The sequence below is a fragment of the Schistocerca cancellata genome, chromosome 7 (assembly GCF_023864275.1).
Source record: "Schistocerca cancellata isolate TAMUIC-IGC-003103 chromosome 7, iqSchCanc2.1, whole genome shotgun sequence".
Taxonomy (NCBI): domain Eukaryota; kingdom Metazoa; phylum Arthropoda; class Insecta; order Orthoptera; family Acrididae; genus Schistocerca; species Schistocerca cancellata.
The window spans coordinates 119,065,092-119,078,371 of record NC_064632.1 but is presented as its reverse complement, the minus strand read 5'-3'; the positions used below and the strand labels follow the sequence as shown (position 1 = coordinate 119,078,371).

At 37.3% G+C, this 13,280-nt stretch overlaps 1 protein-coding gene across 1 annotated transcript in view; it reads left to right on the top strand.

The window, feature by feature from the left end:
• Nucleotides 1-9,394, top strand: part of LOC126092560 (muscle-specific protein 300 kDa) — a 651,560-nt gene extending 642,166 nt beyond the window's left edge. The window contains exons 135-137 of the mRNA XM_049908233.1: nucleotides 415-696; nucleotides 2,161-2,225; nucleotides 7,800-9,394. Coding sequence (XP_049764190.1) covers nucleotides 415-696; nucleotides 2,161-2,225; nucleotides 7,800-8,019 — 567 coding nt within the window. The 3' untranslated portion in view covers nucleotides 8,020-9,394. The remainder of the gene's footprint in view (nucleotides 1-414; nucleotides 697-2,160; nucleotides 2,226-7,799) is intronic.
• Nucleotides 9,395-13,280: the final 3,886 nt, after the last annotated feature.

The window sequence follows — 13,280 nt, the reverse complement described above, 5'->3', positions numbered from 1 at the left end:
ACAATTGTACCTGTAGAGTACACTGCCAAATAATATTTGCATCTGTCAAGACCAGTCTTCATTTTTGAGCAAAGTAACTTATATAATTTTATTGATATAATGAATTCATTTTCTGTTCCTCTGACATCCCCATTTGCATTATGGCTTCAAATAAAAACTTCTAAGAAGTCACTTCCTTTTCTTTTTCTGCCCCTCACTCTGTTTTTTCAATATAATTCTCAAAGTTTTTCTTTTTTTTCCTGGCTGTAAGCACTGAACACTTTTTGTAAATTTTTAAAATTATTGCAATTTTGTTTCCATTCTAAAATTGTTTTTCAGAAGTTTAAAGAGCGTTTCATTTGTTTATATTATTTGGTCTACAACACCAAAGAAAGACATGGCAGTTTCATTTGACTACTATATGTCTTATTGCAGGAACTGCGCAGTGATCTTGAGCGTTGTGAACCACGAGTAATGTCGCTTCAAGAGGCGGCTGACCAGCTTTTGCGTCAGCCAGAGGAAGAGGGTGGTGTGAACACTGGCAGCAATACATGGGCCAGGCTTACAGATCTGAGGTTACGCCTGCAATCACTGAGACGCCTCACAGGCGTCTATGTGCTTAAATTAGGTGCTGTATTAGGGCGTGAGCCATCTGAGATGGGTACGCCAGTGCCTTCAGCCACTGCTGCTACATCGTTGGCCAGTTTGCCTTTGGAGGTGAGTTTCTTCTTTTTCTCTTTTTGGTGAGGAGTTAAAAAAAAAGAATATGCATCATTTCACTTCATTACCATTTGAACAAAAGTTCATTTTGCCTCCCTCTTACTAATCTTTTGTTCTAATTAATATTGTTACCATTACTATGATTTTTCACTTCTTTTAAACAGCACTAAAAAGACAATAATAGTGGCTGATTTGTGGTCCATAATATTTACGCAGTTAATGGTTGACTATTATTACACTTATTTAATGTAAGCTGTGCAAGTACACTCATTTTCTCATAATGAAAAGTGTTGTTTAAGTCTGTAAAACTTTTCACAACATAGTTCTTGCATAAAAATTTCTCGGTTTACTTGCCACATCAAATTCGAATAAAAATAACACACTTTCGATGATTGCCCCCACCGTCGTCATCAGGGACTAAATAGCCTAACTTGTTATGGCAAGTAAATAGAGAAATTTTTATGCAAAAGTGTTGTAATGTTGAGTTAAATTAATCTGAATAGTATTTGAATTTTTTGTGACTATCCTTGTTTATTACACAGTGAACTGTATCTGTTTATCAGTGTGTTTTCAGAGTGATTTGTGGAAATAAATGTCCCTGGCTTATTATTACTAGCTGGTGAATATAAATTGCAACGTAATGTAATAACGATCTACAAAACCATTAACAGTTAACTGTCAATTTTACAGTTTCATTCTTCAAATTCCTTTTTTTGTGAATAAATGACTGGGAAGGAGGGAACATGAAAGAAAGCTAGGGAGACAGTTCGGAAAGTAGTGTACTTGCACAGTTACAGCATATGTGGTAAAAATGGCGATGCTAAATAAAATAATTTTACAATGCATTTCACAGTTTATACTTCTCTTATGCAAAAACTGTGACATTAAATATAGTAGCTTAACATGATAGACTGGTACAGATACTAGATTCTTAAAATTCCTTAATAACTGATAACAATTTCATATTTCGGAGTAACACATTTAATATCACTCTTACTCTAAAATAACAAGGCATTATTGAGTTACAATAAATATATATTGATTCTCTCCCCTCCTCTACAACCGCCTCCACCCCCCCCCCCCCCCTCCCCACATTCGTCTATTTCTTTTTTCTGTCTTACATATGAGTTCCTGATATGAACTTTGATGGATTTCTGTACCATTCTTGTTACTGATATTGTGTATAGTTTTGTGGAGTGCATGGGCAACTTATTTTATACAATACACATCACATAGTTTAATGAAATTTAGGTATGCTCTCTTGACTGAAGAAAATTTCTTTAAAATATTGGCTTATTTAAAGGGTAGATATTTACAGAGCTCATAGATCAAGCGTATTATTCACTTGCAAAGCACAGTATTCTAGAAAACATATATCAGAAACTTTCACAGTTTAAAAAGTAATGTATCTAGTGTTTGCACAGTTGATTTGGTTCTGCACTTTTTATTGTTTTTCTACAGCTTGTGAACCAGACATCCAGCAGCCAAGCTGATGTCTCATTGCATGGTGACCAGCAACAAGGAAGGTAGGTGACAAATAGCCAGCATGTCGTGTCCCTTGTACTGCACTGCACCTTTGCATAACAAAAGCTGTAATATTATTTTAGATTACTCTGAGAAGGTTAACATCCAGATACGCATAGGAAAGTATCTCTTCATGTTTGAAGGTAACCACCATATAGCAAATACCAGTTTCGTTAAGGAAAAATAGTTGATACATTGGACATATGTGTGAAAATGAGGAAATGTGTTACCCTGCCTAATTTTATCCTTTGTTTGGGTAGCCTAGCAAACATGTTATGACAATTATGAGAAAAGTTTGAAAAGATTTAGTATGTGTAATCTTATGCTGTGGTGATTATTGATGGCCAGATTACTGAATATCTTCAATCGAATGTCAGTAAACAAAAACAAGAAGAGCCAAACACTGATCTGAAACCGATTGATATGTATGCATGGACACATGTAACACCACATAGATTTTACTAGCTTTGTGTTTCTGCACTTTTCTCTCAGACATACAACCACTAAGTCGCCTCAACTGAATCCACTTTTATTGTTCTGTTGGGAGATAGTAGTCATTATTTTATCCTGACCTGAGAAAGAATTCACCCGTCCATCGGAGGCAAGCCATAATTTAATGTATTACTGGAGTCGTATTGAGACTTGCAGTATGTCGTAGCCCAAAGGTGTGCCTGGGGACAAAAGTGTGTCTCATCTTAGAGATGTATCAGAGATGAAAGAATGTTAAATATATCATGGTCGCAAAATATTGACACAAATTACTTACAGAAGAACAGGAAAACCGATAGAAGCCAACCTCAAGGAAGATCAGTTTGGGTTCCAGAGAAATGTATGAATACACATGGCAATACTGACCTTATGGCTTATCCAGGAAAATAGGTCGTAAAAAGGCATAGCATTTCTAGCTTTAGAAAAACCTTTTTACCATGTTGACTGGAATACTCTCTTTGAAATTTTGACAGTAGCAGGGATAAAATACAGGAAATGGAAGGCTATTTTCAACTTATACAGAAACCAGACTGCAGTTATAAGAGTAGAATGATATGGGAGACCAGCTGTAGTTAAGAAGGTAGTGGGACAGAGTTGCAGCATACCCTGATGTCATTCAATATGTATATTAAGTGAATGTGATGGGGTTGTAGGCTGTCCCCATTGTTATCAGGCTGTTCAGTCAGCAAACTGTGGGGGGGATTTGGAATTAAAGTTCAGAGAGAAGAAAGTAAAACTTTGAACTTTGATGATGACATTGTAGTTTCTGTCAGATGTGACTTGCAAAAGTAGTATAATGGAATAAATAGTGTCTTGAAAAGAAATTTTAAAATGGAGATTAACCAAAGTAAAACAAGGGCAATGAAATTTATTTGAATTATATCAGGAGTTTTGCTATGCTAGCAGCAAAATAGCTTATGATAGACAAAGTAGTGCGAGTATACGAGGCGAAGTAGGGTCTGTTTTGTTGTAGACACTAGTAGTTCACGCGCATACTGCTAAGAGCGCATGAATCTTGTACCTGCATGCCTCAGGAACAACTGTGCTCAGTTTCAGCTCTGTAGCTAACCTGTACGGTTCGGTTCTGTGCTTTCAAAATGTTTAAGACTATCAACTCACCCACCTCGTGTGAGGTTCGCTCATTAATATGATTTTTGTCAGCAAGGAACCTGTCTGCTGCAGAAATTCATCAATAGATTTGCGAAGTGTACGGTGATACTGTTATGAGTGAAAGCAAAGTGCGTAAGTGGGTATGAGAATTCAAAGATGGCTGTACAAAATCCATGATGAGGTCACCCTTCTTTGATTAAGACTATTTGGTGGCTTCAGCTGAAGTGAGGATTCGTGAGAACAGGCACTTCATAATAATAGGTCTCTCAAACAAATTTTCTGATGGGTCGAGATCAGTGCTTTACAACATTGTTTCTGAACACCTAAAGTTTAGGAAACTGTGTTCTCATTGAGTCTCAAAACTCCTAACAGAGGACCACAAAAACCAAAGATTTGAGTGTGCAATGAAGTTCTTGACTAGTTATCATGAAGAAAGTGATGGCTTCTTGAGTCAGATCGTAACTGGAGATGAAACATGGGTTTTGCATATTACACAGAGCGATTCAAAACAAAAGATATAGCATGCTGACAAAGGGGATTGCCCTTCTCCATGACAATGCAAGACCTCACACTGCAGATCAGACCTGCGATTAATTGGACAGTTTTGGCTGGGAAGTTTTAGATCACCCACCCTACAGTCCTGATCTTGCGCAGAGCAATTACCATCTGTTCCTCAACCTCACACAACACCTCAGTGGCAACCATTACAGTGACGCTGATGACTTGAAAACGGCAGTTATGAAGAGGGTATTTTAAAATTGGTTGAGTGGTATGATACATGTTTGAACGAACTTGGCAACTATGTCAAAAAACAGAGTGAAGTATGTACTTTCTGAAAATAAACTTACTTGTTTGAAATAACCTTTCATTGTGTACTTGTGTTCAAACAGACCTTACTTAAAAAAACACGCCTCGTAAAATACAGGCTGGAAATAGCAATAAAAGCATTTTTGAAAAAGAAGAAATCTGTTGACATCTAATACAAATTTAAGTGTTCTGATGGTTCTTGTCTGGAGTGTAGCCTTGTAAGGAAATGGGGTGTGAGCAACAGGCAGTTCAGACAAGAAGAGAATAGAAGCTTTTGAAATGTGATGCTGTAGATGAATGTTGAAGATTAGATGAGTAAATTGAATAACAAGTGACGATGTACTGAATCAAATTGGGTGGGTGGAGGATTGTGGCACAAAATGTCTAAAAGAAGGGATTAATTGATAGGACACATCCTGAGGCATCAAGGAATTGCCAGTTAGGTAATGGATGGAAGTGTGATTGGTAGAAATCATAGATGGAGATCAAGGCTTGAATACACTAAATAGATACAAAGGGATGTAGGTTGTTGTAGTCATGCAGAGATGAAGAGGCTTGTTGAGGATAAACTAGCATGGAGAGGTGTATCAAAGTCATCCTCAGACTGAAGACCTCAACAACAACATACAGCAACAAGACTGCACTTCAAATGAATCTAAGGAAGTGAGGGACGCAGTAGTTGTAGCTTAGCCCCCATGTTATTCCATGTGTGCATAAAGCTAGCTGTAAATGAAGCTATGGAGAAATTTGGAATGAGAATTAAAATTATGGGAGAAGAATTAACAATATTAAGAACCAGGGATGACATTGTAATTCTGCCAGATGTGGAAAAGGACTTGAAAGGTCAGTTTAAGGAATAGATAGTGTTTTGAAAAGAGATAACTGACAGCAGCAGAAGGAAGAGAAAAGAAAAATACAGATTGGCAATAGCAAGAAAAGCTTTTCTGAAAAACAGAAATATTTTAACATTGGATATAAATTTAAGGAAATCATTTCCAGAGTATTTGTCTGAAGTGTAGCCCTATTTGGAATTGCAATGTGGAGAATAAACAGTGTAGATAACAATATCACAGACTCTCTAAACTGTTACAGAAAAATGCTGAAGACTAGATGTATAGAGGGATAACGAAGAGAAGATGTGTGGCAAAAGTTGGCCAAATGGCAGAAGGGTTGACAGGACACAACCTGAGTCATCAGGAGATGGATAATTTAGTAACAGAGGGATGAGCTGTGAATAGCTGTGATGTATGGTAGCCAAGGTAACACAGGAACACTGTCTTCACATATGCATACACATTGATTACTCTACCACGCAAACATCTGGGGTTACACTCGTCTGTTATGAGATATTCTCGGGGGTGGGATGTCCGGGGGGGCCTTGCACAATAACCGTGGGTTTGGTGTGGGTGGGTGAACTGCTGTGGTCTGTTATGGGGTTACACACACACACACACACACTCCGTCAGCTTGACATTAAAGGATATGTCCACAAAGTTGCAGTAGACCACTGCCACACACAGTGGCACTACATGTAGTCATCTATCATTGAAATTACATGCCATCCACTTATCACCGATCTATCTCTCATACATACACACACACATCTCTATAATGACAACATGTCAGTTTCAGTCTGGAATTTGACTGTGTGAAAGAGAGAAATTGTCCTTGTCAAATGTGTTTTAACTTAATCATGTGGCACCATTTGCGTGGATGAAACATGTGTATCTGACGTGAACAATTGGAGGGTGCCATGTACCAATTATATTCATATTCATGCTACACTCCGCTTTAAATATCTTCTATGTTTCACATAATTTTCATGTCCCCTTCATGGTGCTGCTGCTTTCACAGTGTATAGCTTCATGTATGTGTGGAAATATTCAAATTGCGGTAATTTTGATCAATATGTCTAAGAGAGATGGTGGTGAAAGGAAATTATTCTGCTTTTCCTCAATTACATTGTGTAATGTTTTTTATTGTTATGATAAAGGTATTTTTCAAAGAATGGATGTCATCTGAACTAAGAGGCTGTATTTTGTAATTTTTAAATACTTATAATAGTCATGGTTAAAACTGTTTGGAAATTTATATTTTAACTGAAGACTGAAGAAAAAGATGCCAGTATCCTTTACAGAACCATAAGTATCTAATTCATTGATGAAATGTTTATGAAATGACAACAATGTTACGTAGAATATTGTGTACAGATTAAAACACATCTTCAGTGTAGTACAGATGTCTTCACATTCCCTTTTTTTTTTTTTTTTTTTTTTTTTTTTTTTTTTTTTTTTTTTTTTTTTCCCCTCTCCCTTGAATATTTATATTTAAGTAAATGTTGGGACAGCTCTGAGTTCCTCTGCATATTTTTGACATAATACCAAATAAAAACTCTCTTAATTTGTTTATCCAGCATGCGTAATTCTCCTTTCTTATTCCTTGGGGTCTGCACTCTGAATGTGCATTCAGATAACACACTATTCCATTTGTTCTTTCCAACTCTAATACAATGGCATCATTGAAGATATAGCCCAAGCAGTTACTTTGAGATATGCCCTGAGATTAAAACTGGAGATGGCAAGGAATGGTGACTGGGAGCATTGCTGTAAAAGGGGTAGGATCGCATTAGTGCAAAATACTTGAATGTTGAAATCAAATTTCTTATTTGCTTTTCATAAGAGTGTAGGTCTCTTGTTATGTAGCAAAAATAGGCTTGGACAGATCAGTTGTTTTATTATTTTTATATTGTTGTTTAAATGCTATTGATTTAGAAGTACACCCTTTTTACTGCCATTGAGTGTCAGTGTGTATGGAACATCCCTCAGGCTGTGGCTAAGTCATGTCTCTGCAATATCCTTTCTTTCAGTAGTTCTAGTTCTGCATGATTCGCAGGAGAGCTTCTGTAAAGTTAGGAAGGTAGGAGACGAAGTACTGGCAGAAGTAAAGCTGTGAGGATGGGGCATGAGTCGTGCTTGGGTAGCTCAGTTGGTAGAGCACTTCCCCGTGAAAGGCAGAGGTCCCGAGTTCGAGTCTCAGTCCAGCACACAGTTGTAATCTGCCAGGGAGTTTCATATCAGTGTGTATGTTTTACCCCTTCAGTTTTCACACAACAAAATATTTCAGTGGCACAGGTATGAAATAAACTAACACTTTATTTTTACACTTTACAGTGACACGGACGTGGACACAAGTGTACTTACACGTGGATACCGGTTTCTTGGCCGTGTCATACGTGCATCATTGCCCATCCAGGCACTGATGCTACTGTTATTAGGAGTTGCATCTCTGGTTCCAACAGGTGAAGAAGACTATGCTTGCAACCTGAGCAATACGTTTGCACGTGGCCTGGAGCCAATGCTCCGCTATCCTAATGGGCCACCACCTGTATAAATTAAAAAAAGAATCTTTCTTAATAAAATTGTATTAATACTAAGTACTTCCATGGATATCAGTTCCGATTGTACAGCTGATAAAGTTAGGGCTGCTGGTAATCTGTTACAGATGCCAGATTGTAAAATATGTTTGTGTATCTTCAGGTACAAAATTGAAGGTTTGTGACCTTTAGGAGTCTCTTGTGGAGATGTTTTGTCTTACTGAGCAAGAACTGTAACACCTGAAAAATCTTTGGAAGCCAGTTTAATTATAAACATAGAACTTCTATTTTTATCAAGAGAATGTATAAATTTTCTCAAAGGAAAATAGACTGAATAGTAACTCTAGCTTGAATATTGTACTGCTTTCTTCCATGTTAATACTCCCAGATTTTTCTTGATGAGATTGACTTTATGACAGAAAAGTCAGTTTGATATAAGGGTCATCAAGGTACTTAATCTGTCGTTAAAAGACTTTATTAGTATACTGCTGTTTCTCTGCAAAGCAGATGCCAAGATATGTTACGGATCATTATGCAATGATTCATTTCCAACTTGCATTTATGTTACAATGATATTTCCTGTTAGTTTATAAATAGATCATTTATCTTCATGTTGATCTGATAAGCTTCTTTCCATGTGCTTATAAAATTATTTTTTTACAGAACTTTGTTCCTGGTAGCAATTGTTACTTAATGTCGAAGGTAAATTCAGCGATTGATTATATATTGTAAAATAATTCTGTAATTGTTATTGTACATAAAGGATGATATTCTTAATGAATATGAAGACGCAAAAAAAGACGTGCACCTATTGTAATATTTGGTATTTGAAGGATGATACTTTTTTATAAATGAGAATCGCTTTCTGTATATCAGGGGATAGCTGTGAAGCTTGTATTTCCTTTTGTTTTGTTTGTATTTGCAAATTTTATGTGAAGAGGTGGCTCTGTGGAAAAGATTTTGTTCTGTCTACAAGAATTCCTGTGTTATGTCCAGAGGAGTGGAACACTCTGAAAATAAGGGAGGAATTCTGTAGTTATGTGGTGAGGAACTCGGCAATCCTGTGAGTAAGCTCTCCAGCTCACAGGTTCTGTGTTCCTCCCGCAGAATGAACAAAAGTGTCCAGTCCACTTTGAATTCACCTCTTGTGTATTTGTGGAATGTTTATTTTTTTTGTTAAAGATATTCTGTTGTACCTTATAATCTCATAAACTTCTTGTGTGTAATTAATATTTTTGTGGTCCTTTTGCTGTGGGCTACGGCTATAGATACAGAAATAACACTACTTCCTGCTTGTTTACTTCTTGCATTTTATTGTATTTTTATAACGAAGAGCTTAGCAGGTTTGTGGTATTTACAGTTAAAAGAAATAAATACGTTGACATTAAAAAACCTGTGTCTTTTTTAATGAAATTTTCTTCCTGATGTCCTAAATCATCTCCCTCACTATATCTTTGAAAAGAAAACTAATTCTTCAGTATTCCTTTCATAAGAAACAGCAACTGTAACAAAGGGAGGAAAACAATTCAGGGAAGCATGAAACATATTACTATGAAGAGGATTGTGGGAAAAAGATCTTTAAAATATGTAAGAATCATATGAGGGTAGTTGGCAAAAATTCTGTACTGAAACTTTTCAGTCTACCCCCCCTCCCCATTTGCGATGTAAGAGGAAATATAGTAGGCAGAAATATGGAACTCTTGAGGTGCCTCATTTGCTATTTTAACCTTAAAAGTACTCTATAGGCACAAATATCTACCAGAAGATATATTAGTTTTTTTTTCCCTTGGGAGAAACATTACAGCAGTGAAAGAGGCACTGCAGCAAGCTTATGACTTGTCAGCAGCTGCACTACATTGCGTTTCAATATATTTAACTTGCAACTCCTACTCCACAATCGTGCTGCAGCAGTCATTTTCATGTTTTTGATAATAATCAGTCTATATTTTGACTGCTAGATGTATTTATGAGAGCACTGCAGCTGGAATAAAATTTGTGCCTGGAATTTGAATTGTAAATTACTGTCTAATGTGGTATAATACCTCTGTAGTATTAATGGCAAATTAAATTTTACTTTCATATTCATTCCATTGAAGGTTGTTATTGAAGATGTATGCATGTCGTAAAAGACTGTCCGCTCTCCCTCTCATACACCATAAATTGACCAGTTTCTTAAAACTGATAAAAGAATTTGCTGCACATTAATATAAAAATGTTAAAACTATATACATATGCCATTCTTCAAGTACATCAATTAAACAGATTGTTATTCCATTGTTCCCATTCTTGGGATTAAGTACAAGTAGTAACTCTTATTTGGTAGCCTAGTTGTGCAGCTTGGGGTGTTATCTTTCCGTTGCATGTGGTAACTGCTGAGGTCTCCAATGTAAACAGCAGCGCTTGTACTCGAAGGTATATTTCTGGACATGTTGTTGCCAGTGCCTTGGCAACATTCAAGATGATGATATATGTACCGTATTTACTCGAATCTAAGCCGCACTTGAAAAATGAGACTCGAAATAAAGGAAAAAAAAAATCCCGAATCTAAGCCGCACCTGAAATTTGAGACTCGAAATTCAAGGGGAGAGAAAAGTCTTAGGCCACACCTCCAAATCGAAACAAAGCTGGTCCATTGTAATATGAGACACAATTTAGGTCGAATGAATGACGATACAGTCGTAACCTTAGCAGTTAAGCTTTACCACGTAGCCATTGCTATGCATCAGGCGCTCCGTCCGTATTTATACGGGTACCCTTCCTTTTTCATGTGCTTCGTCTGGTTTGAATCGATTGCTTATTTTGCTTTTATCTGATAAGTGCCGTTTTCTTTGTTATAGGTGTTTGCGTCACTCTTAAGCTGAAAATGCATTACTGCACTGTGTCATGCATTGTTTGTCGCATTCTGATAGTGCGTGTTTACGGCCTGTCGCGGCTTGCGGCATGGCTTGCTTTTGTGCGCGCTACCACCGCGTACAATTAAAAAAAAAAGAGGAATCGTCTCATTAGCGAAACAATGGCAAGAGACGTTACTTACACTGCTGCTTTCTTTGATAATGATCAACAAGAATCAAATAATAGACTGCGTATGATAGAACATGTTCTGAACGAGAGTTAGGCGAAAATTTGCTCCATTTGAAAATCTTTGCAGCCGCTTCTTTATACATCAAATTCTGCACAGAAATTAGCGTCATCGCCGAAAGAAGTAGCTTACAAAACGCTTGTTCGTCCGATTCTTGAGTATTGCTCATCAGTATGGGACCCTTACCAGGTTGGATTAATAGAAGAGATAGACATGATCCAGCGAAAAGCAGCGCGATTCGTCATGGGGACATTTAGTCAGCGCGAGAGCGTTACGGAGATGCTGAACAAGCTCCAGTGGCGGACACTTCAAGAAAGGCGTTACGCAATACGGAGAGGTTTATTATCGAAATTACGAGAGAGCACATTCCGGGAAGAGATGGGCAACATATTACTACCGCCCACATATATCTCGCGTAATGATCACAACGAAAAGATCCGAGAAATTAGAGCAAATACGGAGACTTACAAGCAGTCGTTCTTCCCACGCACAATTCGTGAATGGAACAGGGAAGGGGGGATCAGATAGTGGTACAATAAGTACCCTCCGCCACACACCGTAAGGTGGCTCGCGGAGTATAGATGTAGATGTAGATCTTAGATTTAAAAATCTAGTCACTTGCTGTGCTTCATTTCTGACTGTACCACTATTAGGCATAAGAATAATGTGAATATAAACATGACACGATACGTGTATTCTTCTGCGTTTGCTGTTGTCTCACTCTAGTTTCGTAGTTTATTAGGCAGACAGGATTTAAATGAGATAGCAGCAAACACGAAAGAATACATGGCAAAATGTTTATATTCGTATTATTCTAATGGTGAAGAGAATACTGTATGTGATTCAAATTTCATCAGGTTCCTGTTAGCAACCATCTCTTCTCACAGATAGGAAAAAATTCAGAACGTAGAGTTGGCCATATTGACAAACACCCCAAACAGTCTTGCCAGTCAGATTTTCGTAGTACACTGAAATTGTGCTACATTCGAAGATGAACAATATGGAATTTGTATTTACTTCGTTGGATAATGTATGAAAATGCAGTGGTCGAAACTCGCGGCGGAGAAAACAAGTTCGTCTTCCACTTTTTTAAAAAAAAAAATTATTTACTGACGCAGAGGTTTTGGCGCCAGTATTTATCTTTGTGCCTACTAAGCATGCCTGCATAGCGCTACATATATTCGACGGCAGAAGTTAGTTGTGGTGGCACGTACCAACATTTTTCATAACTTCCGCTTGCTTTGCACTCGATTCTAAGCTGCAGGCAGTTTTTTGGATTACGAAAACCAGAAAAAAGTGCGGCTTAGATTTGAGTAAATACGGTAGTTTTACATATGTTGTTACCTGAATTGCAGATGACCAGATGCACATGGTCATTGTTGTTCTAAGTAGATATTCAATATGTGTAGTTGTACTATGTATCTAGGAATGTATTGTCATCTGCTGAACCAATGTTCATTCTCTGTGGGGGCTTCTTAGATTTCTGAGGTAATCAATCCTGTTGTAGAAGCAATCACTTTTAGTTTTTAGCTCTGTTTATCCTTTCTACATTTACGTGGCAAAATTAGAATGATGGTCCAATATTTCTAATTGGTGGGCTCCCAGAAGAGCCTATATTTTTACTGTTTCTATGCTATGTTGCCAGAAAATCTCAGATGGACTGTTAGTGCTATTTCATGTAGTGTGCATTGTGGAATTATATCCATGAGGAGGCGAATTAGCATTACATCCTACAACCCAGTAAAACCAAAAATAACATATGATAACTCACAGGGCAATGTGCACCATTGACTGTAATATGTTTATGAAACACATCAATTTTTTGATTACCGTACATATATTTATGTCTATGAGGTCTGTTCAAAAAATTCAGGAATTTTGTCCACAATATTTTTCTATGCTTACGTTTTATTTATTGTGCATGGTCTTCTTTGAAATACTCTCCTCCACAACTGATATACCATTTCCAATGCCGTTTCCACTTCTGAAGGCAGTCTTTGGTATGCTTCTTACTGGAGTAGGGGGGAAGTGCCACCTGTTACTCTTCTTTTATCTTGTCTATCATTGCAAATCTTCATCCTTTCAGTTGGGTTTTCAACTGTGGAAATAAAAAGTCTGCAGGGGCCAGGTCTTGAGAATTCAGAGGATGAGGCAGCACAGTGATTTTTTTTTTTTGTGCAGTAGTTGCACACCAATAGG